This window comes from Dromaius novaehollandiae, chromosome 36 (assembly GCF_036370855.1).
Source record: "Dromaius novaehollandiae isolate bDroNov1 chromosome 36, bDroNov1.hap1, whole genome shotgun sequence".
In the NCBI taxonomy this organism is placed as follows: Eukaryota; Metazoa; Chordata; class Aves; order Casuariiformes; family Dromaiidae; genus Dromaius; species Dromaius novaehollandiae.
Window position 1 is genome coordinate 961,128 of NC_088135.1, and position 26,449 is coordinate 987,576.

Sequence of the window (26,449 nt, forward strand, 5' to 3'; positions counted from 1 at the left end):
CTCCCCCAGCCCCACACGCGGCCCCCGTCACTCCCAGCCCCACGGCGGCTCCCCCAGCCCCACGGCGCGCCCCATAGCGTCACTCACGTGCCGGAGAGCCCCGGCGAAGCAGGCCTGGGCCCGCCGTGGGTCGCCGCGCCGCCACCAACCCCTACCTCCCCCAGCCCCACACGCGGCCCCCGTCACTCCCAGCCCCACGGCGGCTCCCCCAGCCCCACGGCGCGCCCCATAGCGTCACTCACGTGCCGGAGAGCCCCGGCGAAGCAGGCCTGGGCCCGCCGTGGGTCGCCGCGCCGCCACGCCGCCTCGCCGAGCCGCGTCCAGGCCTCGGGCAGCCCCGGCGCCAGCTTCAGCGCCCGGCCCAGCGCCGCCTCGGCCCGCGCATCGGGGCGCCCCACGGCGCTCAGCGCCCGGGCCCGCAGCACCAGCGCCTGGCCCCGCGCCCCCGGCGACACTGTGGGGCAGACCCATAAGTTAGCGTGACCCACGGCGACCCACAGTGCCCCCAAAGACCCATAGAATAGGGTAGCATGGGACCCATAGATCCAGGCCTGGACCCATGGAGGGGAGCAGGATGCGGCCCAGAGGGGTCCCGGTGCCCCACGGCGACCCACAGCGACCCACGGAGCCCCCCCGAGCCCCCCCGAGCCCCCTAAGACCCATAGAGTGGGGCAAGATGGGACCCATAGATCCAGCCCTGGCCCCTGGACCCACAGAGTGGGGCAAGATGGGACCCATAGATCCAGCCCTGGCCCCTGGACCCATAGAGTGGGGCAAGATGGGACCCATAGATCCAGGTCTGGCCCCTGGACCCATAGAGTGGGGCAAGATGGGACCCATAGATCCAGGCCTGGACCCATGGAGGGGAGCAGGATGCGGCCCAGAGGGGTCCCGGTGCCCCACGGCGACCCACAGCGACCCACGGAGCCCCCCCGAGCCCCCTAAGACCCATAGAGTGGGGCAGGATGGGACCCATAGATCCAGGCCTGGACCCATGGAGGGGAGCAGGATGCGGCCCAGAGGGGTCCCGGTGCCCCACGGCGACCCACAGCGACCCACGGAGCCCCCCCGAGCCCCCTAAGACCCATAGAGTGGGGCAGGATAGGACCCATAGATCCAGGTCTGGACCCATGGAGGGGAGCAGGATGCGGCCCAGAGGGGTCCCGGTGCCCCACGGCGACCCACAGCGACCCACGGGGCCCCCCGGAGCCCCCTAAGACCCATAGAGTGGGGCAGGATGGGAGCCGGGGGGGGTCCTGGTGCCCCACGGAGCCCCCCAGGACCCATAGAGTGGGGCACCGTGGGGACAGAGCCCCCCCCGCCCCAGTGCATCATGGGATGGCGGCCGTGGGGGGTGGGACCTGAGCCCCAGAGCATCATGGGAAGCCCACCAGGAAGCGGGACCTCCACCCCAGAGCATCACGGGCCACCCCAGGGCATCGTGGGAGGCTTGCCGTGGGGCAGGATCGCTGGCCCAGTGCATCATGGGAAACCCCGGTGCATCCTGGGCCACCCCAAAACATCATGGGCTGCCCCAGAGCATCATGGGAAGCCCCCTGGGGGGCTGGACCTCCATCCCGTGGCACCATGGGACACCCTGGGGCATCATGGGAAGCCCGAGGGTATCATGGGCTGCCCCAGGGCATCATGGGAAGCTCACCAGGGAGCAGGATTGCTGCCCCGGGGCATCATGGGAAGCTCACCAGGGAGCAGGATTGCTGCCCCGGGGCATCATGGGAAGGCCCAGGGCATCATAGGCTACCCCAGAGCATCATTGGAAGCCCCAGGGCATCATGGGCTGCCCCAGAGCATCATGGGAAGCCTGCTGGGGGGGCAGGACCTCCACCCCAGGGCACCATGGGTTGCCCCAGGGCATCATGGGCTGCCCCAGGGCATCATGGGAGGCTCACCAGGGAGCAGGATCGCTGCCCCAGGGCATCATGGGAAGCCCCAGGGCACCGTGAGCCACCCCAGAGCATTGTGGGAAGCCCCAGAGCATCATAGGCTGCCCCAGAGCATCATGGGAAGCCTGCTGGAGGGCAGAACCTCCATCCCGGGGCACCGTGGGCTGCCCCAGGGCATCATGGGAAGCTCACCAGGGAGCAGGATTGCTGCCCCGGGGCATCATGGGAAGCCCCAGAGCATCATGGGCTGCCCCAAAGCATCATGGGAAACCCCAGCGCATCATAGGCTGCCCCAGAGCATCATGGGAAACCCCCTGAGGGGCAAGACCTCCACCCCAGGGCACCGTGGGCTGCCCCAGGGCATCATGGGAAGCTCACCAGGGAGCAGGATTGCTGCCCCGGGGCATCATGGGAAACCCCAAGGCATCATAGGCTGCCCCAAAGCATCATGGGAAGCCTGCTGGGGGGCAGGACCTCCATCCCAGGGCACCGTGGGCTGCTCCAGGGCATCATGGGAAGCTCACCAGGAAGCAGGATCGCTGCCCCGGGGCATCATGGGAAGCCCCAGAGCATCATGGGCTACCCCAAAGCATCATGGGCTGCCCCAAAGTGTCATGGGAAGCCTGCTGGGGGGGCGGGACCTCCACCCCAGGGCACCATGGGCTGCCCCAGGGCATCATGGGAAGCTCACCAGGGAGCAGGATCGCTGCCCCGGGGCATCATGGGAAGCCCCAGGGCATCATAGGCTGCCCCAGAGCATCATGGGAAGCCCCAGAGCACCATGGGCTGCCCCAGAGCATCATGGGAAGCCCCCTGAGGAGCAAGATCTCCACCCCAGGGCACTGTGGGCTGCCCCAGGGCATCATGGGAAGCCCGCTGGGGGGGCGGGGCCTCCATCCCGGGGCACTGTGGGCCGCCCTGGTGCATCATGGGAAGCCCCGGGGCATCATGGGCCACCCCAGAGCACCCCGGGAAGCCCCGGTGCATCGTGGGCCGCACCTTGCACCTGCTCCATGCGCCGCAGCGTCCGCTCCACCTCCTCCTCCAGCAGCGCCTCGGCGTCGCCGGGGCCCCCGTCGCCACGGCGACCGTCGCCGGGGTCCCCGTCACCGTCGCCGGGGTCGCCGTCGCCGCGGTGACCGTCGCCGTGGCGACCGCCGTCGCCGCCCCGCAGCCGGTCCCGGAAGCGGTAGAGCTCCGCCACCAGCTCCTGAGGGGGGAACGGAGGGGCCCAGGCGTCCGGGGCGGCTCCCCACTCTCCGAGGGGCCCAGGCGTCCGGGGTTCCCCCTCCCCCAAAGGGCCCAGGCGTCCGGGACTGCTTCCCTCCCCCTCCCACCAAAGGGCCCAGGCGTCCGGGGCTCCCTCCCCCTCCCACTAAAGGGCCCAGGCGTCCGGGGCTCCCTCCCCCCTCCCAAGGGCCCAGGCGTCCGGGACTGCTCCCTCCACAAAGGGCCCAGGCGTCCGAGGCTCCCTCCCCCCTCCAAAGGGCCCAGGTATCCGGGACTGCTTCCCTCCCCCCCCAACTAAAGGGCCCAGGCGTCCAGGACTGCTTCCCTCCCCCCCCCAAAGGGCCCAGGCGTCCGGGGCTGCTCCCTCCCCCCCCTCACTGAGGGGCCCAGGCGTCCGGGGCTCCCTCCCCCCCCCCACTAAAGGGCCCAGGCGTCCGGGGCTCCCTCCCTCCCCCCCCAAAGGGCCCAGGCGTCCGGGGCTGCTCCCTCCCCCCTCCCCGAGGGGCCCAGGCGTCCGGGCCGGCGCCGCCCCCACCTCGAGCACCCGCAGCGCCTCGGCGTCACCGTCGCCTTCATCCTCCTCCTCCCCCGCCGCCGCCTCCGCCGCCGCCGCCGCCGCCGGGGGCTCCGGCTCCGCCGCCGCCGCCATGACTGCGCCGGGCCCCGCCCCTTCCGCCCGGCCCCGCCCCGCCCCTTCCGCCGCGCCGCCCCCCCCCCACCGGCTGCGCGCGCAGCCCGGTCCCGCCCCCCCCCCCCCCACACCGCCGGCTGCCAGCGCTCTGGCCCCGCCCCCTCCCGCCCGGGCCCCGCCCCCTCCGCTTCCCGCCCTCCCCGCCGGGCCCCGCCCCTCCGCTAGGCCCCGCCCCCTCCCCGCCGGCTGCGCGCGCAGCGCCGCTTTCGCCCCCCCCCCCCCGCTTCCCGCCCTCCCCGCCGGGCCCCGCCCCCTCCCTCCCTCCCTGACTCCGCCCCCTCCCTCCCCCGGTCCCCGCCCCCTCCATTCCCCGCCCTCCCCATCTGGCCCCGCCCCCTCCCTCCCTGGCCCCGCCCCCTCCCCCATGCCCCCGCCCCCCTCTCCGCGCTCACGTGACCCACACGTGCACGTGACCCCCCCCTCCGTGCGGCCCCGCCCCCTAGCGGCGGCGGGGGGCGGGGCAGCCGGGGGGCGGGGCCGGCTCGCCCCCCCCCGGGGAGCCGAAGGGGAAGAAGCCGCCGCCCCCCGCGGGGGGGGGGGAGGCCCCGAAGAGGGGGCCCAGGGCGCCCGGCGGCGTCGCCACGGTGACCGCGCCTGTTGGGGGGGGGGACACGCGTCACCGGCCGCCATCTTACCCCCCCCACACATGGCAGCCACCATGCGACCTACCGCCATGGTGGCCGCCATTGTACCCCCCCCAACATGGCGGCCACCATTGGACCTACCACCATGGTGGCCCCCATTGTACCCCCCCAACATGGCGGCCACCATTGGACCTACCACCATGGCGGCCCCCATTGTACCCCCCCCAACATGGCAGCCACCATTGGACCTACCACCATGGTGGCCCCCATTGTACCCCCCCCAACATGGCGGCCACCATTGGACCTACCACCATGGTGGCCCCCATTGTACCCCCCCCAACATGGCGGCCACCATTGGACCTACCACCACGGTGGCCCCCATTGTACCCCCCCCCGACATGGCAGCCACCTTTGTGACCCGCCAAAATGGCGGCCGCCATCTTACCCCCCCCAAAATGGCGGCTGCCATTGGACCTACCGCCATGGTGGCCGCCATCTTACCCCCTGACATGGCGGCCACCATTGTTCTCCCCCCAATATGGCAGCCACCATTGTCCCCCCCCCCCCCCAACATGTCGGCCACCATTGTAGCCCCCACCATGGTGGCCACCATCTTAACCCCTGCCACGGTGGCCACCATCTTACCCATGGTGGCCACCATCGTACCGTCATGGCGGCTGCCACTGTAGCCCCCGTCATGGTGGCCGCCATGTTACCCCTCCTCCACGGAGGCCGCCATCTTACCCACTGCGACTGCCAGCCCACCCACTACCGCGGCAGCCATCTTACCCCTTCCCCGTGGCGGCAGCCATCTTCCCTTCCCCCAGCGGCCATGTTGCCCATGGTGGCAGCCATCTTGTCCCTTCCCCGTGGCAGCCATCTTGCCCTTCCCATGGCGGCCATCTTGCCCCCTCCCTACGGCGGCCATCTTGCCCATGACCCATGGCAGCCATCTTGCCCCTTCCCTACGGCAGCCATTTTCCCTCTACCCCGCAGCAGCCATCTTCTCCTTCTCCACCTCCACAGTTCCTTTTCCCCACGGCGGCCATCTTGCCCTTCCCCACGGCAGCCATCTTGCCCCTTCCCCATGGCGGCCATCTTGCCCCTTCCTCACAGCAACCATCTTCTCTTTCTCCACAGTCCCCCTTCCCCGTGGCGGCCATCTTGCCCTCTCCCCACGGCAGCCATCTTCTTCTCTACACTCCCCCTTGCCCAACGGCGGCCATCTTGCCCCTTCCCCACAGCCACCGCCCTCTCCTTCTCCACAGTCCTTCCTTCCCCGCGGCGGCCATCTCCCCCCTTCCCCACCGGCGGCCATCTTGCCCCTTCCTCACAGCAACCATCTTCTCTTTCTCCACAGTCCCCCTTCCCCGTGACGGCCATCTTGCCCTCTCCCCACCGGCAGCCATCTTCTTCTCTACACTCCCCCTTGCCCAACGGCGGCCATCTTGCCCCTTCCCCACAGCCACCGCCCTCTCCTTCTCCACAGTCCTTCCTTCCCCGCGGCGGCCATCTCCCCCCTTCCCCGCCGGCGGCCATCTTGCCCCTTCCCCGCGCCGCGCGGCGCCGCCTCCTCACCGGCGGGCAGGCCGGCGGCGGGCAGCTCGCGCCCGGCGGCGGCCACGTTGCGGAGGCGCAGCCCGTCGTAGAGGCCCTGCAGCCGCTGGTACTGGCGGTTGCGCTCCAGCAGGCGCTCGGAGAGGGCGCTGAACTTGCCCTGGTACTCCTCCAGCAGCCGCTTCAGCGCCGCCACCTCGCTGCGCAGCGCCGCCGCCTCCGCCTCCTTGCCCTGCAGCCGCTGGGCGCAGGCCCGCTCCGCTTGCCGCAGCCGCCCCTCCGCCTGCCCGAAGGCGTACTCCTGGTAGAGCCGCTCCTGCTGCACCTGCAAAAGGGACGGCGGGGCGAGGGGGCGGGGAAGGAGGGCGCAAAATGGCCGCCGGGAGGAAGAAGGGCGCAAAATGGCCGCCGGGAGGAGGAAGAAGGGTGCAAAATGGACACTGGGAGGACGAAGAACGGCGCAAAACGGCCACTGGGAGGAAGAACGGGACAAAATGGAGGCCGGGAGGAAGACGAAGGGTGCAAAATGGCCGCCGGGAGGAAGAAGGGCGCAAAAAGCACAACGGGAGAAAGAAGGGGGGCACAAAATGGCCGCCGGGAGGAAGAAGAAGGGCACAAAACGGCCACTGGGAGGAAGAACGGGACAAAATGGAGGCCGGGAGGAAGACGAAGGGTGCAAAATGGACAACGGGAGCAAAAAGAAAGGCACAAAATGGACAACGGGAGGAGGAAGGAGAACACGAAATGGAGGCCAGGAGGAAGAAGGGTACAAAATGGCCGCCGGGAGGAAGAAGGAGGGCACAAGATGGACGCCGCGAGAAAGAAGGGCACAAAACGGACAACGTGAGGAAGAAGAAGGGTACAAAATGGCTGACAGGAGGAAGAAGGAGGGCACAAGATGGACGCCGCGAGAAAGAAGGGCACAAAACGGACAACGTGAGGAAGAAGAAGGGCACAAAATGGCCACTGGGAGAAAGAACAAAGGCAGAAAAGGGACAGCAGGAGCAAGAAGGGCACAAAATGGACACCAGGAGGAAGACGAAGGGCACAAAATGGCTGCCGGGAGAAAGAAGGGGACAAAATGGACACTGGGAGAAAGAAGAAGGGCAGAAAATGGCCACCGGGAGGAAGAAGGGCACAAAACGGACGCCGGGAGGAAGAAGAAGGGCACAAAATGGCCGCCACGAGGAAGAAGGGCACAAAATAGACGCTGGGAGGAAGAAGAAGGGCGCAAAATGGGCACCGCGAGGAAAAAGGACACAAAATGGCCACGGGGAGGGAGAAGGGCACAAAATGGAGGCCAGGAGGAAGAAGAAGGGCACAAAATGGACAACGGGAGAAAGAAGAAGGGCACAAAATGGACGCTGGGAAGAAAAAGAAGAGTACAAAATGGACGCCAGAAGAAAGAAAGGCACAAAATAGATGCCAGGAGAAAGAAGAAGGGCACAAAACGGCTGCCAGGAAGGAGAAGAAGGGCACAAAATGGCCACGGGAGAAAGAACAAGGGCACAAAATGGCCACTGGGAGGAAGAAGAAGGGCACAAAATGGCCACGGGAGAAAGAACAAGGGCACAAAATGGCCACTGGGAGGAAGAAGAAGGGCACAAAATGGACAGCAGGAAAAAGGGCACAAAACGGCCGCCGGGAGGAAGAAGAAGGGCACAAAATGGACAGCAGGAAAAAGGGCACAAAACGGCCGCCGGGAGGAAGAAGAAGGGCACAAAACGAACAATGGGAAAAAGAAAAAGGGCACAAAATGGCTGCTGGGAGGGAGAAGAAGGGCACAAAATGGCCACGGGAGAAAGAACAAGGGCACAAAATGGCCACTGGGAGGAAGAAGAGGGGCACAAAATGGACAGCAGGAAAAAGGGCACAAAACGGCCGCCGGGAGGAAGAAGAAGGGCACAAAACGAACAATGGGAAAAAGAAAAAGGGCACAAAATGGCTGCTGGGAGGGAGAAGAAGGGCACAAAATGGCCACGGGAGAAAGAACAAGGGCACAAAATGGCCACTGGGAGGAAGAAGAAGGGCACAAAATGGACAGCAGGAAAAAGGGCACAAAACGGCCGCCGGGAGGAAGAAGAAGGGCACAAAACGAACAATGGGAAAAAGAAAAAGGGCACAAAATGGCTGCTGGGAGGGAGAAGAAGGGCACAAAATGGCCACGGGAGAAAGAACAAGGGCACAAAATGGCCACTGGGAGGAAGAAGAGGGGCACAAAATGGACAGCAGGAAAAAGGGCACAAAACGGCCGCCGGGAGGAAGAAGAAGGGCACAAAACGAACAATGGGAAAAAGAAAAAGGGCACAAAATGGCCGCTGGGAGGGAGAAGAAGGGCACAAAATGGCCACCGGGAGGGGAAAGGTCACAAAACGGCCGCCTGGAGGGAGAAAAAGGGCACAAAACGGCTGCCGGGAGGAAGAAGGGCACAAAACGGACAACGGGACGGAGAAGCAGGAGGGCACAAGATGGCCGCGGCGGCTCACCTGGTAGCTCCAGAAGGCCAGGGCGCGGGAGCTGATGTCGAGCACCACCTCGGGCCGCAGGCCGGCCAGCACCATGGCCTTGTACTCCTCCGAGGGGCTGAGCTCGGTGCGCACGATGTCCAGCTTGCCGGCCAGGGCGCTGCCGCAGGCCGGGCAGATGGCGGGCGAGCGGCTGAACTCGCCGCTGCCGTGGGGGTCGCAGAAGACGTGCGAGCAGGCCGTCACCCAGGCGTAGCCCCCCAGCTTGGCCCGGCACTTGCGGTAGTTGCACAGCAGCAGGTCCTCGCACAGCGCCATGGCGGCTGCCGAGAGGGCGCGGCGGGGGGTGGCCCCCCCCCCGGGGGGGGGTCAGGGCGGGCGCCGTGGGGCGAGACGGGGTGGGGGGAGGGTGAGGGATGTGGGGCGCCGTGGGGGGAGACGGGTGGGATCAATGTGGGGGGCCCAAGGCGGGTGCTGTAGGGCTCAAAATGGCCGCTGTGCGGCTCAAAATGGCCACTGTGGGGCTCAAAATGCCTGCTATGGGACTCAAGCTGGCCACCATGGGGCGAAATGGGTGGGGAAAGGGTGAGTAATGTGGGGTCAAGGTGGCCGCCGTGGGGGGAGATGGACTGGGGACGCATGACCAATGTGGGGGGCTCGAGGCGGGTGCTGTGGGGCTCAAAATGGCTGCTGTGGGGCTCAAAATGGCCGCCATGGGGCTAAAGGTGGCTGCCATGGGGTGAGATGGGTGGGGAAAGGGTCAGTAATGTGGGGCTCAAGGCAGGCGCCGTGGGGGGAGATGGGCCAGGGGAGCGTAACCAATGTGGGGGGCTCGAGGCGGGTGCTGTGGGGCTCAAAATGGCTGCTGTGGGGCTCAAGGTGGCCGCCATGGGGCAAGATGGGTGGGGAAAGGGTCAGTAATGTGGGGCTCAAAGCGGGCACCGTGGGGGGAGATGGGCTGGGGACGCACGACCAATGTGGGGGGCCCAAGGCAGCTGCCATAGGGCTCAAAATGGCTGCTGTGGGGCTCAAAGCGGCTGCTGTGGGGCTCAAAATGGCTGCTGTGGGGCTCAATGTGGCCGCCATGGCGCAAGATGGGTGGGGAAAGGGTGAGTGATGTGGGGCTCAAAGCGGGCACCGTGGGGGGAGATGGGCTGGGGACGCACGACCAATGTGGGGGGCCCAAGGCAGCTGCCATAGGGCTCAAAATGGCTGCTGTGGGGCTCAAAGCGGCTGCTGTGGGGCTCAAAGCGGCTGCTGTGGGGCTCAAAATGGCCGCTGTGGGGCTCAAGGTAGCTGCCATGGGGCGAAATGGGTGGGGAAAGGGTGACTAATGTGGGGCTCAAGGCGGGCGCCGTGGGGTGAGATGGGCCGGGGACGCATAACCAATGTGGGGGGCTCGAGGCGGCCGCCGTGGGGCTCAAAATGGCCGCTGTGGGGCTCGAGGTGGCCGCCGTGGGGCTGAAGGCAGCCGCCCTACCTCAGCGCAGAGCAGGGGGGAAGCAGCAAAAGCGGCGGCGAAGGCGCTGCCGCTTCCTCGGCGCCCTCGTCGCGGAGGCGCCGCGCTTCTCTCCTCACAGCGAAAAGGCGGGAAAGCGCCGGCGGCTACTGCGCAGGCGCCGCCGCGGCGCTTCCCGCCCTCGGCGCGCCTCACCCCCCCCCCGCGCCGCCCTGTGCGCATGCGCCCCCCCCCCCCCGGCCGCTGCCCCACCCCGCTCTGCGCATGCGCCACCCTGTAACGGCTCTTCCCGCCCAAACCCTGAGGCGAAGCGGAACGAACCATCGCGGTGGGGGGGGTAGGGAGGGAAAAGCGGAATAAAAGCGGCCAAAAGAAGGCAGAAAAACGGCAAAATCGGTTAAAAAATTAGGAATTTATTGGAAAAAAGGTGAGTTCCGCTCGTCGCTCCGCCGCGCCGGAGAGGATGGTTCCGCCTCAGCGCCGCCGCGGGCCGCACCTGAAGGGGGGGGAAAGGAGGGAAATGGGAAGCGGCGGCAGCGCCCAAAGCGCCGCCGGCTCCGGCTCCGGCTCCGGCTCCTCAGCGCTTGTGCGACCCCGCAAAATTCGCCCCGGCCCCCGCCGGGAGCGGCGGCCTCGCCGCGGCCGGGCGAGTGAAGGAAAAGCCGCGCGGTGTTGCTCTGCGACGCCGCCAAACCCCGGCGCCCACGGCTCGCGGCGGCGGGGGGAACGCGGGTCGCCCCCCGCGTGGGGACAGGGGGGTTGCGGGAAGGCAGGGGGGAGCGTTACCTGCGCGGCCAACGCTGCTGCTCCGCTCCCGCCGCCGCCGCGGCGCGCACTGAAATGGCGGCCGAGCGCCCGGGGGAAGGGGAGCGGCGCGCGTGACGTCGGCGCGGCCCCATTGGTCGGCGCGCGGGGGCGGGCCCACGTGGGCCATTCCCTCCCCCCTCCCTCCAGGCGCCTTCCCTTTGGCGCCGTATGCAAATCTGCGCGCTCCCATTGGCTGCGACGCTGCGCGCTTTGGCGGCGGGAGGGGGCGGGGTTATGCAAATTAACCCGCGGGGAACACAAGCCAGAGCCCTGCCGGGGGCGTGGTTTGCAAGGGGGCGGGGCTTAGAGGGCCAAGCCCTGGGGAAGAAGCCCAGGGAGGGGGCGGAGCTTGCTGGAGACCGAGCGCTGCCATTGGCGAGTGGCAGCTGAAGGGGGCGGGGCTTCAGAGGAGCCCACCCCCCCCAGCACTGGGGTGGGCGCTGAGGTGGGCGGGGCTTGCCATGTACCATTAGGGGGAATGAGCCGAGGTGGGCGTGGCTTGCTGGTGGGCGTGGCCTCCCCAGACACTCCCCCCCCCAAAATGAATCAACAGAGACTGGGGAGAGAACCAGCCTTTATTACCCAGCGGAGGGGGCGTGGCCTGCCGCCGAGAAGGGGCGTGGCCTGCCGCAGAAACACGCTGCTTTGGTGCCGACATGGGGCGTGGCCTGCCGCCGAAAGGGGGCGTGGCCTGCCACCGAGACAGGCCCGTGTTCTGCCGCTGGAAGTGGGCGTGGCCTGCCGCCGAAAGGGGGCGTGGCCTGCTTGCACGAAGCACTCGGGCTGCCGCCGAAAGGGGCCGTGTTGCCGCTGGAAGTGGGCGTGGCTTGCCGCCGAAAGGGGGCGTGGCCTGCCACCCAAACCAGCTTGCTTGCTGAGAGGGGCGTGGCCTGCCGCCGAAAGGGGGCGTGGCCACAACGCACAGGACAACAAGGCAGTAGACAGCGCAGATCCGAAGGGGGGGGCGGGCTTCCTCGCCGGGGTGGGCGTGGCCTCGGGGGGGCGTGACCTGCCGCCGAGAGGGGGCGTGGCCTGCCGCCCAGAGGGGGCGTGGCCACAACGCGCAGGACACCAAGGCAGTAGACAGCGCAGATCCGAAGGGGGGGCGTGGCCTCGGGGGGCGTGGCCTGCCGCCGAGAGGGGGCGTGGCCAGCACCCACAGAACACCAAGGCAGTAGACAAAGCAGATTCGAAAGGGGGGGGCCTTCCTCGCCGGGGGGGCGTGGCCTCGAGGGGGCGTGGCCTGCCGCCGAGAGGGGGTGTGGCCTGCCGCCGAGAGGGGGCGTGGCCACAACGCACAGGACACCAAGGCAGTAGACAGCGCAGATCCGGAAGGGGGGGGGCCTTCCTCGCCGGGGGGCGTGGCCTCAGGGGGCGTGGCCTGCCGCCGAGAGGGGGCGTGGCCTGCCGCCGAGAGGGGGCGTGGCCAGCACCCACAGAACACCAAGGCAGTAGACAGCGCAGATCCGAAAGGGGGGGGGCTTCCTCGCGGGGGGGGCGTGGCCTCAGGGGGCGTGGCCTGCCGCAGAGAGGGGGCGTGGCCTGCCGCCGAGAGGGGGCGTGGCCACAATGCATAGGACACCGAGGCAGTAGACAGCGCAGATCCGAGGTTGGGGGGGGGGGGGGGTTCCCTTGCCAGGGGGCGTGGCCTCGAGGGGGCGTGGCCTCAGGGGGGCGTGGCCTCAGGGGGCGTGGCCTCAGGGGGGCGTGTCCCAGCGCAGGAAGTAGACGCGGCCCCAGGCGTCGCCCAGGGCCAGGCCGGGCCGGGGGCCGGGCCGGGGCTCCAGGCAGCTCACGGGGCCGGCGCAGGCGAAATGAGCCAGCTGGGGGGGGGGGCGTGGCCTCGTCAAGCCACGCCCCCTCCCAAGCCCCGCCCCCCGCTTAGGCCCCGCCCACACTCACCGGAGCGCCGCCGCCGCCGGGGAGCCAGACCCGGACGCGGCCGTCGGCGCCGCCCGTCGCCACCGCGGGGCCCTCGAGGGCGGCCAGGGCCGTGGCGGAGCCGCCGTGCACCTGCCGCCCGGACGCCTGGGTCCCTCGGACGCCTGGGCCCCTCACGCCCGCGGCCCCCCCGACCCCCAACCCCCCCCCCCCCCCCGCGGGGCCCTTTATGGGGGGGGGGATTCGCTGCTGGCTCGTATAGGGGTTGGGCGGGGGGGGTGGGGGGTGACCCGGACGCCTGGGCCCCTCCCGGATGCCCCCGCCTGGACGCCTGGGCCCCTCCCGGACGCCTGGGTCCCTCCCGGACGCCTGGGCCCCTCACCCCCGACCCCCCCCCCGGGGCCCTTTATGGGGGGGGGGGGATTCGCTGCTGGCTCGTATAGGGGTTGGGCGGGGGGGGTGGGGGTGACCCGGACGCCTGGGCCCCTCCCGGACGCCTGGGCCCCTCCCCAAGGCACCCGGACGCCTGGGCCCCTCCCTGGGGCAGCCAATAGGGGAGGGGGGATTCGCTGCTGGCTCGTATAGGGGTTGGGTGGGGGGGGTTGGGGGTGACCCGGACGCCTGGGCCCTTCCCGGACCCCTCCCGGACGCCTGGGCCCCTCCCCAAGGCACCCGGACGCCTGGGCCCCTCCCTGGGGCAGCCAATAGGGGAGGAGGGATTCGCTGCTGGCTCGTATAGGGGTTGGGCGGGGGGGTTCCCGGACGCCTGGGCCCCTCCCGGACCCCTCCCGGACGCCTGGGTCCCTCGGACGCCTGGGCCCCTCACCCCCGACCCCCCCCGGGGCCCTTTATGGGGGGGGGGGGGATTCGCTGCTGGCTCGTATAGGGGTTGGGCGGGGGGGTTCCCGGACGCCTGGGCCCTTCCCGGACCCCTCCCGGACGCCTGGGCCCCTCCCGGACGCCTGGGCCCCTCCCGGACACCTGGGCCCCTCCCCAAGGCACCCGGACGCCTGGGCCCCTCCCTGAGGCAGCCAATAGGGGAGGGGGGATTCGCTGCTGGCTCGTATAGGGGTTGGGTGGGGGGGGTTGGGGGTGACCCGGACGCCTGGGCCCTTCCTGGGTGCCCCCGCCCGGACGCCTGGGCCCCTCCCGGACGCCTGGGCCCCCCCCCGCGCGCGTCACCCACCTTGCGGCAGCGCCAGGCGGCTCCGGGGGCCCCGGCGTCCCCCCACCCGGGGCTGACGCACAGGGTGCCATCGGAGCGGGCCAGGAAGACCCCCGCGCCTGGGGGGGGGGGGGAGAGGGGGGTCAGGGGGGCACCCAAAAGCGCCCCGATTCGCCCCAAAACGGCCCCCCGGCGCCCGACACCCCCCAGATTGCACCCAAAATGCCTCCCGGAGCTGCGGCGCCCCCAAAATCGGCCGTTTTCAGCCCAAAATAGCAGCCGGACTCCCCCAGGACCCCCCCAAAATCGCCCTTTTTCACCCCAAAAGCTGCACTCAGACCCCCCCAGCACCCCAAAATTGCCCTTTTTCAGCCCGAATCAGACCCCAGAGCCCCAGCCTGACCCCAAATTGCCCTTTTTCAGCCCAAAACCAGCACCCAGATCCCCCAGAGCTCCCAAAATTGCCCTTTTTCAGCCCAAAACCCGCACCCAGATCCCCCAGGGCTCCCAAAATTGCCCTTTTTCAGCCCAAAACCCGCACCCAGATCCCCCAGGGCTCCCAAAATTGCCCTTTTTCAGCCCAAAACCAGCACCCAGATCCCCCAGGGCTCCCAAAATTGCCCTTTTTCAGCCCAAAACCAGCACCCAGATCCCCCAGAGCTCCCAAAATTGCCCTTTTTCAGCCCAAAACCCGCACCCAGATCCCCCAGGGCTCCCAAAATTGCCCTTTTTCAGCCCAAAACCCGCACCCAGATCCCCCAGGGCTCCCAAAATTGCCCTTTTTCAGCGCGAATCAGACCCCAGAGCCCCAGCCTGACCCCAAATTGCCCTTTTTCAGCCCAAAACCAGCACCCAGATCCCCCAGAGCTCCCAAAATTGCCCTTTTTCAGCCCAAAACCAGCACCCAGATCCCCCAGAGCTCCCAAAATCGCCCTTTTTCAGCCCAAATCTGCACCCAGATCCCCCAGGGCTCCCAAAATTGCCCTTTTTCAGCCCAAAACCAGCACCCAGATCCCCCAGGGCTCCCAAAATTGCCCTTTTTCAGCCCAAAACCAGCACCCAGATCCCCCAGGGCTCCCAAAATTGCCCTTTTTCAGCCCAAAACCAGCACCCAGATCCCCCAGAGCTCCCAAAATTGCCCTTTTTCAGCCCAAAACCAGCACCCAGATCCCCCAGGGCTCCCAAAATTGCCCTTTTTCAGCCCAAAACCAGCACCCAGATCCCTCAGGACTCCCAAAATTGCCCTTTTTCAGCCCAAAACCAGCACCCAGATCCCCCAGGGCTCCCAAAATCGCCCTTTTTCAGCCCAAAACCAGCACCCAGATCCCCCAGAGCTCCCAAAATTGCCCTTTTTCAGCCCAAAACCAGCACCCAGATCCCCCAGGGCTCCCAAAATCCCCCTTTTTCAGCCCAAAACCAGCACCCAGATCCCCCAGAGCTCCCAAAATCGCCCTTTTTCAGCCCAAAACCAGCACCCAGATCCCCCAGGGCTCCCAAAATCGCCCTTTTTCAGCCCAAAACCAGCACCCAGATCCCCCAGGGCTCCCAAAATCGCCCTTTTTCAGCCCAAAACCAGCACCCAGATCCCCCAGGGCTCCCAAAATCGCCCTTTTTCAGCCCAAAACCAGCACCCAGATCCCCCAGGGCTCCCAAAATCGCCCTTTTTCAGCCCAAAACCAGCACCCAGATCCCCCAGGGCTCCCAAAATCCCCCTTTTTCAGCCCAAAACCAGCACCCAGATCCCCCAGGGCTCCCAAAATCGCCCTTTTTCAGCCCAAAACCAGCACCCAGATCCCTCAGGGCTCCCAAAATCGCCCTTTTTCAGCCCAAAGCAGCACTCAGGCCCCCCCAGCACCCCAAAATCCCCCTTTTTCAGCCCAAAACTGCACCCAGGGCCCCCAGGGCTCCCAAAATTGCCCTTTTTCACCCGAAAGCGCCACCCAGACCCAAAATCGCCCTTTTTCGACCCAAAGTGGCATCCACACCCGCAGACCCAAAATCGCCCTTTTTTCCCGCAAAGCGCCACCCAGACCCAAAATCGCCCTTTTTTGCCCCAAAGTGGCATCGAGACCCGCAGACCCAAAATCGCCCTTTTTCGGCCCAAAGCGCCACCCAGACCCAAAATGGCCCTTTTTCGCCCCAAAGCCTCACCGGGGATGTAGCAGGCGCCGTTGAACCACTGCGAGGGGCCGTGCGGCTCCAGGGGGGCGGCGAGGGCCCAGGCGTCCTGCACCCGCCACCCCTCCCCCGCCGGCACCTGCGGGAGCCATGTCTGGGTCCCCGCCCGGACGCCTGGGCCCCTCCCCGGACGCCTGGGCCCCTTCCCAGATGCCTGGGCCCCTTCCCAGATGCCTGGGCCCCTCCCGGACGCCTGGGCCCCTCTCCCGGACACCTGGGCCCCTTCCCGGACGCCTGGGCCCCTTTCCCGGACGCCTGGGCCCCTCTCCCGGACGCCTGGGCCCCTCTCCCGGACACCTGGGCCCTTTTCCCGGATGCCTGGGCCCCTCTCCCGGACGCCTGGGCCCTTTCCCGGACGCCTGGGCCCCTCTCCCGGACGCCTGGGCCCCTCTCCCGGACGCCTGGGCCCCTTTCCCGGACGCCTGGGCCCTTTTCCCGGACGCCTGGGCCCCTTCCCGGACGCCTGGGCCCTTTCCCGGACGCCTGGGCCCCTTTCCCGGACGCCTGGGCCCTTTCCCGGACGCCTGGGCCCCTCCCCGCACGCCTGGGCCCCTCCCCGCACGCCTGGGCCCCTTTTCCCGGACGCCTGGGCCCTTTCCCGGATGCCTGGGCCCCTCCCGGACGCCTGGGCCCCTCTCCCGGACGCCTGGGCCCCTCCCGGACGCCTGGGCCCTTTCCCGGACGCCTGGGCCCCTTTTCCCGGACGCCTGGGCCCTTTCCCGGACGCCTGGGCCCCTCCCGGACGCCTGGGCCCCTTTCCCGGACGCCTGGGCCCCTCCCCGGACGCCTGGGCCCTTTTCCCGGAAGCCTGGGCCCCTCCCGGACGCCTGGGCCCCTCCCCGGACACCTGGGCCCCTCCCCGGACGCCTGGGCCCTTTCCCGGACGCCTGGGCCCCTCCCCGGACACCTGGGCCCCTTCCCGGACGCCTGGGCCCCTCTCCCGGACGCCTGGGCCCTTTCCCGGACGCCTGGGCCCCTTCCCGGACGCCTGGGCCCCTTCCCTGGACGCCTGGGCCCTTTTCCCGGACTCCTGGGCCCCTTTTCCCGGACGCCTGGGCCCTTTCCCGGACGCCTGGGCCCCTTTCCCGGACACCTGGGCCCTTTCCCGGACGCCTGGGCCCCTCTCCCGGACGCCTGGGCCCCTCCCGGACGCCTGGGCCCCTCCCCGGACACCTGGGCCCTTTCCCGGACGCCTGGGCCCCTTCCCCGGACGCCTGGGCCCTTTTCCCGGACGCCTGGGCCCCTTTCCCGGACGCCTGGGCCCCTTCCCGGACGCCTGGGCCCCTCCTGGACGCCTGGGCCCCTCTCCCGGACGCCTGGGCCCTTTCCCGGATGCCTGGGCTCTCCCGGACGCCTGGGCCCCTCCTGGACGCCTGGGCCCCTCCCGGACGCCTGGGCCCCTCCCGGACGCCTGGGCCCTCACCAGACGGCAGAGGTGGGGGCGGGTGGCCCCGGCCCAGACGAGGACGGAGCCGTCGGGCAGCGCCTGGGCGTCGACGGGGCTCCCGGGCAGGCGGAAGGCGGCAGGGGCCCAGGCGTCCTCGGGGGCCCCGGCGTCCGGGGAAGGGGCCCAGGCGTCCTCGGGGGCCCCGGCGTCCGGGCGAGGGGCCCCGGCGTCCGGGCGAGGGGCCCAGGCGTCCTCGGGGGCCCTGGAGTCCTCGGGGGCCCCGGCGTCCGGGCGGTTGGCGTCGGCCGGGGGGGCCCAGGCGTCCGGGAGAGGGGCCCAGGCGTCCGGGCGCGGCCCCCCCGCCGCCGTCACCCTGCAGGGGGAGGAGTTAGAGGGGGGGAGGGGTGCTGAGCCCCCCCCCGGGATCCCCCCCAGCCCCCCAAATACCCCCCCGAGACCCCCAGGACCCCCCTGGGACCCCCAAGACCCCCAGGGCCCCCAAATCCCCCCCCAGGACCCCCAAGAGCCCCCCAGGACCCCCCCAATCCCCCCCAGGGACCCCAAATCCCCCCCAGGACCCCCAAGACCCCCCCAAACCCCCCCCCACCCCCCCAGGACCCCCAAATCCCCCACAGACCCCCCCAAACCCCCCCCAGAGACCCCCAAGACCCCCCCAAATCCCCCCCCGGCCCCCCCAAGACCCCCAAGAGCCCCCCAGGATCCCCCCAATCCCCCCCCAGGACCCCCAAATCCCCCCCAAGACCCCCCAAATCCCCCGCCAGAGACCCCCAAGACCCCCCCAAATCCCCCCCAGCCTCCCCAGGACCCCCAAATCCCCCCCAGAGACCCCCAAATCCCCCCCAAATCCCCCCCAGGACCCCCAAGACCCCCCCAAATCCCCCCCCAGCCCCCCCAGGACCCCCAAATCCCCCCAATCCCCCCCAGGACCCCCAAATCCCCCCCCAGGACCCCCAAGACCCCCCCCAAACCCCCCCCCACCCCCCCAGGACCCCCAAATCCCCCACAGACCCCCCCAAATCCCCCCCCAGGACCCCCAAGAGCCCCCCAGGATCCCCCCAATCCCCCCCAGGACCCCCAAATCCCCCCCCAGGACCCCCAAGACCCCCCCCAAACCCCCCCCCACCCCCCCAGGACCCCCAAATCCCCCACAGACCCCCCCAAATCCCCCCCCAGGACCCCCAAGAGCCCCCCAGGATCCCCCCAATCCCCCCCGAGACCCCCAGGACCCCCCCAGGACCCCCAAATCCCCCCCAAGACCCCCCAAATCCCCCGCCAGAGACCCCCAAGACCCCCCCAAATCCCCCCCAGCCTCCCCAGGACCCCCAAATCCCCCCCAGAGACCCCCAAATCCCCCCCAAATCCCCCCCAGGACCCCCAAGACCCCCCCAAATCCCCCCCCAGCCCCCCCAGGACCCCCAAATCCCCCCAATCCCCCCCAGGACCCCCAAATCCCCCCCCAGGACCCCAAATCCCCCCCAGAGACCACCAAGACCCCCCAAATCCCCCCCCAGGACCCCCAAGACCCCCCCAAACCCCCCCACCCCCCCAGGACCCCCAAATCCCCCCCAGGATCCCCCCAATCCCCCCCAGGACCCCCAAATCCCCCCCCAGGACCCCCAAATCCCCCCCAAGACCCCCCCAAATCCCCCCCCAGCCCCCCCAGGACCCCCAAATCCCCCACAGACCCCCCCAAATCCCCCCCAAGACCCCCAAATCCCCCCCCAAATCCCCCCCAGCCCCCCCAAGACCCCCCAAATCCCCCCCAAGACCCCTCCAAATCCCCCCCCCAGGACCCCCAAGACCCCTCCAAATCCCCCCCCGGCCCCCCAGGACCCCCAAATCCCCCTCCAGGACCCCCAAATCCCCCCCAGGACCCCCAAATCCCCCTCCAGGACCCCCAAGACCCCCCAAATCCCCCCCCCAGAGACCCCAAATCCCCCCCCAGGACTGCAAATCCCCCCCAAATCCCCCCCAGAGACCCCAAATCCCCCCCAGAGACCCCCAAGACCCCCCAAATCCCCCTGGCCCCCCCAGGACCCCCAAGACCCCCCCAAATCCCCCCCCCGGCCGCACTCACGCCAAGGGCCGCAGCCCCCCGGCCCCCCGCAGCCCCAGACTGCCGTCGGCGGCCAAAGCCAGGAGCCCGGGCTGGGGGGGCGGCCCCCCCCCGCAGCAGCCGCAGCACCGGGGACGCCGGGGCCCCGCCCGTCATGGCCGCCGCCGCCGCCGCCATCGCTCCGCCGCGCCGCAGCCTGCCGGGGCGACGCTCAGCGCCGGGCCCAGGCGTCCGGGCAGCACGACGACCCCCCCCCTCCATAGGCCCCAGGCGTCCGGGTTGGCCAATGTTGCCCCCCTCCCCCGCCACGCCATGGGCCCAGGTGTCCCCTAGGGGGGGGCCAGGATCCTACTTGGGGGCCCAGGCGTCCGGGGAAGGGCCCAGGCGTCCGGGGAGCAACCCCCACTTCCTACTTGGGGGCCCAGGCGTCCGGGAAAGGGCCCAGGTGTCCGGGAAAAGGGGCCCAGGGGTCCGTGAGGGGCCCAGGAGTCCGGGAAAAGGGGCCCAGGTGTCCGGGAAAAGGGGCCCAGGAGTCCGGGAAAAGGGGCCCAGGTGTCCGGGAAAAGGGGCCCAGGTGTCCGGGAAAAGGGGCCCAGGCATCTGGGGAAGGGCCCAGGCGTCCGGGGAATCACCCCCACCCCCTGCTTGGGGGCCCAGGTGTCCAGGAAAGGGGCCCAGGTGTCCGGGAGAAGGGCCCAGGCGTCCGGGGAGCCACCCCCACCCCCTACTTGGGGGCCCAGGCGTCCGGGGAGCCACCCAAAACCCCCACCTGGGGCCCAGGCGTCCGGGAAAGGGGCCCAGGCGTCCGGGCGAAGGGGCCCAGGCGTCCGGCTCACCGGTGGCGCCTCCCGCGCGCCGTCTCCTCCTCGACGACCTCCCAGAGCTCCAGGCGCCTCCCGGCCGCCACCAGAACCCGCCGGGCGTCGCAGAAGGCCACCGCCGTCACCGCCGGGGGAGCGCACTGCCGGGGGAAAAGGGCCCAGGCGTCCGGGAAAGGGGCCCAGGCGTCCCAGAGGAGCCCAGGTGTCCGGGAAAACGGGCCCAGGCGTCCGGGAAAGGGGCCCAGGCGTCCGGGAGGGGGGCCCAGGCGTCCGGGAGGGGGGCCCAGGCGTCCGGGAAAAGGGGCCCAGGCGTCCGGGGAATCACCCCCACCCCCTACTTGGGGACCCAGGTGTCCGGGGAGGGGCCCAGGCGTCCGGGAAAGGGCCCAGGCCTCCGGGAAAGGGCCCAGGCGTCCGGGAAAGGGCCCAGGTGTCCCCAGAGGGAACCAGGCGTCCGGGAAAGGGGCCCAGGCGTCCGGGGAATCACCCCCACCCCCTACTTGGAGACCCAGGTGTCCAGGAAAAGGGCCCAGGCGTCCGGGAAAGGGGCCCAGGCGTCCGAGAGGGGCCCAGGCGTCCGGGGAGCCACCCACAACCCCCACCTGGGGCCCAGGCGTCCGGGAAAGGAGCCCAGGTGTCCGGGAAAGGGCCCAGCCCCCCCGCCCTCGAGGCCCTGCCCCCGCCCCCCACGGGCCCAGGCGTCCGGGCCCCTCACCGTGGCCTCGGCCAGGCTCTGCCCGTCGCCCCACAGCACCAGGCGCCCGCCGGGGCCCCCCGAGATCGCCAGGGCCCCGTCGGGGCTCCAGGCCAGCGCCGCCACCGGGCCCCGGACGCCTGGGCCCCCCCGGACGCCGGGGTCCTGCTCGGGGAGCGGCTCATCTGCGGGGAGAGAGAGAGAGAGGGAAAAGTTAGCCGGACGCCTGGGCCCTTTGCCCGGACGCCTGGGCCCCTCCCGGACGCCTGGGCCCCTTTTCCCGGACACCTGGGCCCCTTTTCCCGGACGCCTGGGCCCCTTTCCCAGACGCCTGGGCCCCTCCCCGATGCCTGGGCCCCTCCCGGACGCCTGGGCCCTTTCCCGGACGCCTGGGCCCTTTCTCCTGGACGCCTGGGCCCCTCATCCCGGACGCCTGGGCCCCTTATCCCGGACGCCTGGGCCCCTCTTCCCGGATGCCTGGGCCCTTTCCCGGACGCCTGGGCCCCTTCCCGGACGCCTGGGCCCCTTTCCGGGACGCCTGGGCCCCTTTTCCCGGACGCCTGGGCCCTTTTCCCGGATGCCTGGGCCCATTCCCGGACGCCTGGGCCCCTTTTCCCGGACGCCTGGGCCCCTTTCCCGGACGCCTGGGCCCTTTTCCCAGACGCCTGGGCCCTTTCCCGGACGCCTGGGCCCCTCATCCCGGACTCCTGGGCCCCTCTCCCGGACGCCTGGGCCCTTTCCTGGACACCTGGGCCCTTTTCCCGGACGCCTGGGCCCCTCCCGGACGCCTGGGCCCCTTTCCCGGACGCCTGGGCCCCTCATCCCGGACGCCTGGGCCCCTCATCCCGGACGCCTGGGCCCCTCTTCCCGGACGCCTGGGCCCCTTCCCGGACGCCTGGGCCCCTCCCGGACGCCTGGGCCCCACCTGGCCCGGGCAGCGGCACCACGCGCACGGTGCCGTCGTCCGCCGCGGTGATGACGTAGGCGCGGGGGGCGGGGCCGCCGCCGGGGGGCGGGGCCGCGAAGACGCCCAGCCCCGTGACGCGGCCGCAGTGGCCGCCCAGGGAGCGCGGCGCCGCCGCCTGCGCGTGCGCGGTGACGTCAGCAAACCCCGCCCCCCGCTCCGCGCGCGCGCTCGCCGCGGGGGCACGTGACCCAGGCGCGGCCACGCCCCCCCCGCCGCCGGCGCCGCGGGGCCACGTGACCCACCAGCCGCCTCGCTCCCCCCCCCGCGCCTCCGCGGAGGCCACGTGACCCAGGCGCGGCCACGCCCCCCCCGCCGCGGGGCCACGTGACCCGGCTGGAGCCTCGCACCTCCCTCCCCTCCCCCCGACCCGGCGCCGGGACCACGTGACTCAGCCGGGACCACGCCCCCCCGTGGGGCCACGTGATGCCCTCGGCGCCCCCTCCCCCCCCGCCAGTCCCCTCCCAGTGCCTCCCAGTCCGCCCCAGTCCCCTCCCAGTTCCCCTCAGTGCCTCCCAGTCCCCTCCAGATCCCTCCCAGTGCCTCCCAGTTGCTCCCAGTGCCTTCCCAGTCCATCCCAGTTGCTCCCAGTGCCTCCCAGTCCCCTCCCAGTGCCTCCCAGTCCCCTCCCAGTCTCCTCCCAGTGCCTCCCAGTCCCCTCCCAGTCCCCCCAGTGCCTCCCAGTGCCCCATATACCCTCCCAGTCTCCTCCCAGTGCCTCCCAGTGCCCTCCCAGTCCCCCTAGTGCCTCCCAGTGCCTCCCAGTGCCCCATATCCCCTCCCAGTCCCCTCCCAGTGCCTCCCAGTGCCCCCAGTGCCTCCCAGTGCCCTCCCAGTGCCCCATATCCCTTCCCAGTCCCCTCCCAGTGCCTCCCAGTGCCCTCCCAGTCCCCCCAGTGCCTCCCAGTGCCCCATATCCCCTCCCAGTCCCCTCCCAGTGCCTCCCAGTGCCTCCCAGTACCCCCAGTCCCCTCCCAGTGCCCCCAGTACCTCGAGGGGCTCCCAGATGCGGGTGACGCCGTCGGCGCCCGTCATGGCCAGCAGCGCCCGGGGCCCCCCTGGCACCGAAACGGGGACAATTCCCCACATTTTGGGGCATTTTGGGCAAAAAGGGGGCGAAACGGGGTGGCAGGGCGTTTCGGGGCGGAAAGCGGCGATTTTGGGCAAAAAGGGAGTCGCTCCCGGGGAAAACAGGCATTTTGGAAGGGCGGCACCGCTTTGGGGCGGAAAGGGGCCGTTTTGGGCAAAAAGAGGTGTTTTGGGGTGAAAAAGGGCCATTTGGGGGCAAAATAGCTGTTTTGGGGTGAAAACGGCCGTTTTGGGGCAAAAAGGGCCATTTGGGGGTGAAAAAGGGCAGTTCGGGGGCAAAAGGCTGTTTTGGGGTGAAAAAGGGCAGTTTAGGGACCAAAAGAGCTATTGAGGCAGAAAAAAGTCTATCTTGGGGTGAAAAAGAGCTATTTTGGGCTGCAAAAGAGCAATTTTGGGGTGGAAATGGGCTGTTTTGGGGCGAAAAGGGCCATATTGGAATGAAAAGAGACAATTTTGGGGTAAAAAAGGAGTATTTTGGGAAAAATGGACAATTGAGAGATGAAAAAGGGCTATTTCGGGTAGACAAAGGCTATTTTGGGGGTGAAAAGGGCTGTTTGGGGGTGAAAATGAACAATTTTGGGGCGAAAAAGGCCTATTCGGGGTTGATAAAGGGCTATTTTGGGGGTGGAAAAGGGCTATTTTGGGGTGAAAGGGGCTTATTTGGGGGTGAAAAGAGCTATTTCAGGGTGGAAAGGGGCTATTTGGGGTGAAAAAGAGCAATTTTGGGTTGGAAAGGGAGGATTTGGGGTGAAAAGGGGCTATTTTGGGGTGAAAAGGGGCTATTTGGGGGTGAAAGGGGGTTATTTTGGGGTGAAAAGAGCTATTTCTGGGTGGAAAGGGGCTATTTGGGGTGAAAAAGAGCAATTTTGGGGTGAGATAAAGCTATTTTGGGGTAAAAAGGGCTATTTTGGGGTGAAAGGGGGTTATTTTGGGGTGAAAAGAGCTATTTCAGGGTGGAAAGGGGCTATTTGGGGTGAAAAAGAGCAATTTTGGGGTGGAAAGGGGGGATTTGGGGGTGAAAAGGGGCTATTTTGGGGTGAAAAGGGGCTATTTGGGGTTGATAAAGGGCTATTTTGGGGTGAAAGGGGGTTATTTGGGGGTGAAAAGAGCTATTTGAGAGAGGAAAGGAGCTATTTGGGGTGAAAAAGAGCAATTTTGGGGTGGAAAGAGGGGATTTGGGGTGAAAAGGGGCCATTTTGGGGTGAAAAGGGGCTATTTGGGGGTGAAAGGGGGTTATTTGGGGTGAAAAGAGCTATTTCAGGGTGGAAAGGAGCTATTTGGGGTGAAAAAGAGCAATTTTGGGGTGGAAAGGGGGGATTTGGGGGTGAAAAGGGGCTATTTTGGGGTGAAAAGGGGCTATTTGGGGTTGATAAAGGGCTATTTTGGGGTGAAAGGGGGTTATTTGGGGGTGAAAAGAGCTATTTGAGAGGGGAAAGGAACTATTTGGGGTGAAAAAGAGCAATTTTGGGCTGGAAAGGGGGGATTTGGGGGTGAAAGGGGGTTATTTGGGGTAAAAAGAGCTATTTCAGGGTGAAAAGGGGCTATTTTGGGGTGAGACAGGGCTATTTTGGGGTACAAACGGGCTGTTTTGGGGGAAAGGGGCTTATTTTGGGGTGAAAAGAGCTATTTCAGGGTGGAAAGGGGCTATTTGGGGTGAAAAAGAGCAATTTTGGGGTGGAAAGGTGGGATTTGGGGGTGAAAAGGGGCTATTTTGGGGTGAAAAGGGGCTATTCGGGGTTGATAAAGGGCTATTTTGGGGTGGAAAAGGGCTATTTTGGGGTGAAAAGGGGCCATTTTGGGGTGAAAAGGGGCTATTCGGGGTTGATAAAGGGTTATTTTGGGGTGGAAAAGGGCTATTTTGGGGTGAAAAGGGGCCATTTTGGGGTGAAAAGGGGCTATTTGGGGTTGATAAAGGGCTATTTTGGGGTGGAAAAAGGCTATTTTGGGGTGAAAAGGGCTTATTTTGGGGTGAAAAGAGCTATTTCCGGGTGGAAAGGAGCTATTTGGGGTGAAAAAGAGCAATTTTGGGGTGGAAAGGGGGGATTTGGGGGTGAAAAGGGGCCATTTTGGGGTGAAGAGGGGCTATTTGGGGTTGATAAAGGGCTATTTTGGGGTGGAAAAGGGCTATTTTGGGGTGAAAGGGGGTTATTTGGGGGTGAAAAGAGCTATTTCAGGGTGGAAAGGGGCTATTTGGGGTGAAAAAGAGCAATTTTGGGTTGGAAAGGGGGGATTTGGGGGTGAAAAGGGGCTATTTTGGGGTGAAAAGGGGCTATTCGGGGTTGATAAAGGGCTATTTTGGGGTGGAAAAAGGCTATTTTGGGGTGAAAGGGGGTTATTTGGGGGTGAAAAGAGCTATTTCAGGGTGGAAAGGGGCTATTTGGGGTGAAAAGAGCAATTTTGGGTTGATAAAGGGCTATTTTGGGGTGGAAAGAGCTATTTCAGGGTGAAAAGGAGCTATTTGAGGTGAAAAAGAGCAATTTTGGGGTGGAAAGGGGGGATTTGGGGGTGAAAAGGGGCTATTTTGGGGTGAAAAGGGGCTATTCGGGGTTGATAAAGGACTATTTTGGGGTGGAAAAAGGCTATTTTGGGGTGAAAGGGACTTATTTTGGGGTGAAAAGAGCTATTTCAGGGTGGAAAAGAGCTATTTGGGGTGAAAATGAGCAATTTTGGGGTGGAAAGGGGGGATTTGGGGGTGAAAGGGGGTTATTTTGGGGTGAAAAGGGGCTATTTGGGGGGCGAAAGGCACGTTTGCGGGGGCGGGGGGGCCGGGGGGGTTTTGGGGCGAGCCGGGGGGGATTTGGGGGCGGGGGGGGCGGTACCTGGGGGGGCGACGGCGGCGCAGGCGGGGGCCGCGACGGGGTCCCGGAAGCGGGTGCGGGGGGAGCCGGGCGGCAGGTCCCAGGCGGCGACCCCCCCGTCGCGGGCGGCCCCCAGCACCCGCCGGCCCTGCGCACCCAAAAGCCCCCCTTCTGCACCCAAAATCCCCCCGGCGCACCCAAAATCCATCGTTCTGCACCCAAAATCCCCCCGGCGCACCCAAAATCCATCCTTCTGCACCCAAAATCCATCCTTCTGCACCCAAAATTCCCCCAGCACACCCAAAATCTCCCCTTCTGCACCCAAAATGCACCCAGCGCTCCCAAAAGCCCCCCTTCTGCACCCAAAATCCATCGTTTCGCACCCAAAATACCCCCAGCACACCCAAAATCCCCCCTTCTGCACCCAAATTCCACCCAGTGCACCCAAAATCCCCCCACCGCACCCAGAATCCCCCCTTCTGCACCCAAAATCCCCCCGTTGCACCCAAAATCCACCCAAAATCCCCCCGTCTGCACCCAAAATCCCCCATTTCCTGTTTTTGCCCCGTTTTGCCCATTTCCCACCCATTTTTTCCCATTCCTATGGGGTTTTGCCCCGTTTCCCACCCGTTTTGCCCATTTCCCGCCTGTTTTTCCCCGTTTCCCCCCCCGTTTTTCCCCGTTTCCCGTTTTCCCCG

General features: G+C 67.8%; 3 protein-coding genes and 1 long non-coding RNA gene across 4 annotated transcripts in view; all 4 read right to left on the minus strand.

Moving 5' to 3' along the window:
- The window catches only part of LOC135325337 (tetratricopeptide repeat protein 5-like), a 37,187-nt gene extending 33,346 nt beyond the window's left edge, over nucleotides 1-3,841 (minus strand). Inside the window, exons 1-3 of the mRNA XM_064503310.1 lie at nucleotides 3,670-3,841; nucleotides 2,904-3,114; nucleotides 243-454 (exon numbers count right to left, since the gene is read on the minus strand). Of these exons, the coding sequence (XP_064359380.1) occupies nucleotides 243-454; nucleotides 2,904-3,114; nucleotides 3,670-3,783 (537 nt within the window). The 5' untranslated portion in view covers nucleotides 3,784-3,841. The remainder of the gene's footprint in view (nucleotides 1-242; nucleotides 455-2,903; nucleotides 3,115-3,669) is intronic.
- Nucleotides 3,842-4,209: 368 nt separating this feature from the next.
- CCNB1IP1 (cyclin B1 interacting protein 1) lies at nucleotides 4,210-10,061 on the minus strand. Its single transcript, XM_064503323.1, has 4 exons — nucleotides 9,912-10,061; nucleotides 8,453-8,754; nucleotides 5,988-6,291; nucleotides 4,210-4,419 (listed from the first exon to the last, which is right to left on the minus strand). The coding sequence occupies exons 2-4, from the start codon at nucleotides 8,747-8,749 to the stop codon at nucleotides 4,265-4,267; spliced, it is 756 nt and encodes a 251-aa protein (XP_064359393.1). The 5' UTR covers nucleotides 8,750-8,754; nucleotides 9,912-10,061; the 3' UTR covers nucleotides 4,210-4,264.
- Nucleotides 10,062-10,283: 222 nt separating this feature from the next.
- Nucleotides 10,284-10,829, minus strand: LOC135325338 (uncharacterized). The gene is made up of 2 exons (XR_010386406.1): nucleotides 10,677-10,829; nucleotides 10,284-10,386 (listed from the first exon to the last, which is right to left on the minus strand). It is a non-coding gene; the product is annotated as an uncharacterized LOC135325338 (long non-coding RNA).
- Nucleotides 10,830-12,394: 1,565 nt separating this feature from the next.
- Nucleotides 12,395-25,974, minus strand: LOC135325354 (collagen alpha-2(I) chain-like). Its single transcript, XM_064503322.1, has 10 exons — nucleotides 25,773-25,974; nucleotides 22,855-22,922; nucleotides 21,826-21,982; nucleotides 20,922-21,085; nucleotides 20,222-20,346; nucleotides 19,447-19,581; nucleotides 17,345-17,681; nucleotides 15,895-16,000; nucleotides 13,765-13,862; nucleotides 12,395-12,520 (listed from the first exon to the last, which is right to left on the minus strand). Exons 1-10 carry the CDS (start codon nucleotides 25,957-25,959, stop codon nucleotides 12,395-12,397), a joined length of 1,503 nt encoding a protein of 500 aa, XP_064359392.1. The 5' UTR covers nucleotides 25,960-25,974.
- Nucleotides 25,975-26,449: the final 475 nt, after the last annotated feature.

Excerpts from the sequence above, each read along its gene's own strand:
- CCNB1IP1 (XM_064503323.1), bottom strand. The coding sequence starts at position 8,749 with ATGGCGCTGTGCGAGGACCTGCTGCTGTGCAACTACCGCAAGTGCCGG. Across the intron at positions 6,292-8,452 it reads TGGCCTTCTGGAGCTACCAG|GTGCAGCAGGAGCGGCTCTA; the intron begins GTGAGCCGCCGC and ends TCCCTTTTGCAG. Across the intron at positions 4,420-5,987 it reads CGCCGCCGGCCTGCCCGCCG|GCGCGGTCACCGTGGCGACG; the intron begins GTGAGGAGGCGG and ends CCCCCCCAACAG.
- LOC135325354 (XM_064503322.1), bottom strand. The coding sequence starts at position 25,959 with ATGGATTTTGGGTGCGCCGGGGGGATTTTGGGTGCAGAAGGGGGGCTT. Across the intron at positions 21,086-21,825 it reads GGTGCCGCTGCCCGGGCCAG|ATGAGCCGCTCCCCGAGCAG; the intron begins GTGGGGCCCAGG and ends CTCTCCCCGCAG. Across the intron at positions 17,682-19,446 it reads GGCTTTGGCCGCCGACGGCA|GGTGACGGCGGCGGGGGGGC; the intron begins GTCTGGGGCTGC and ends CTCCCCCTGCAG.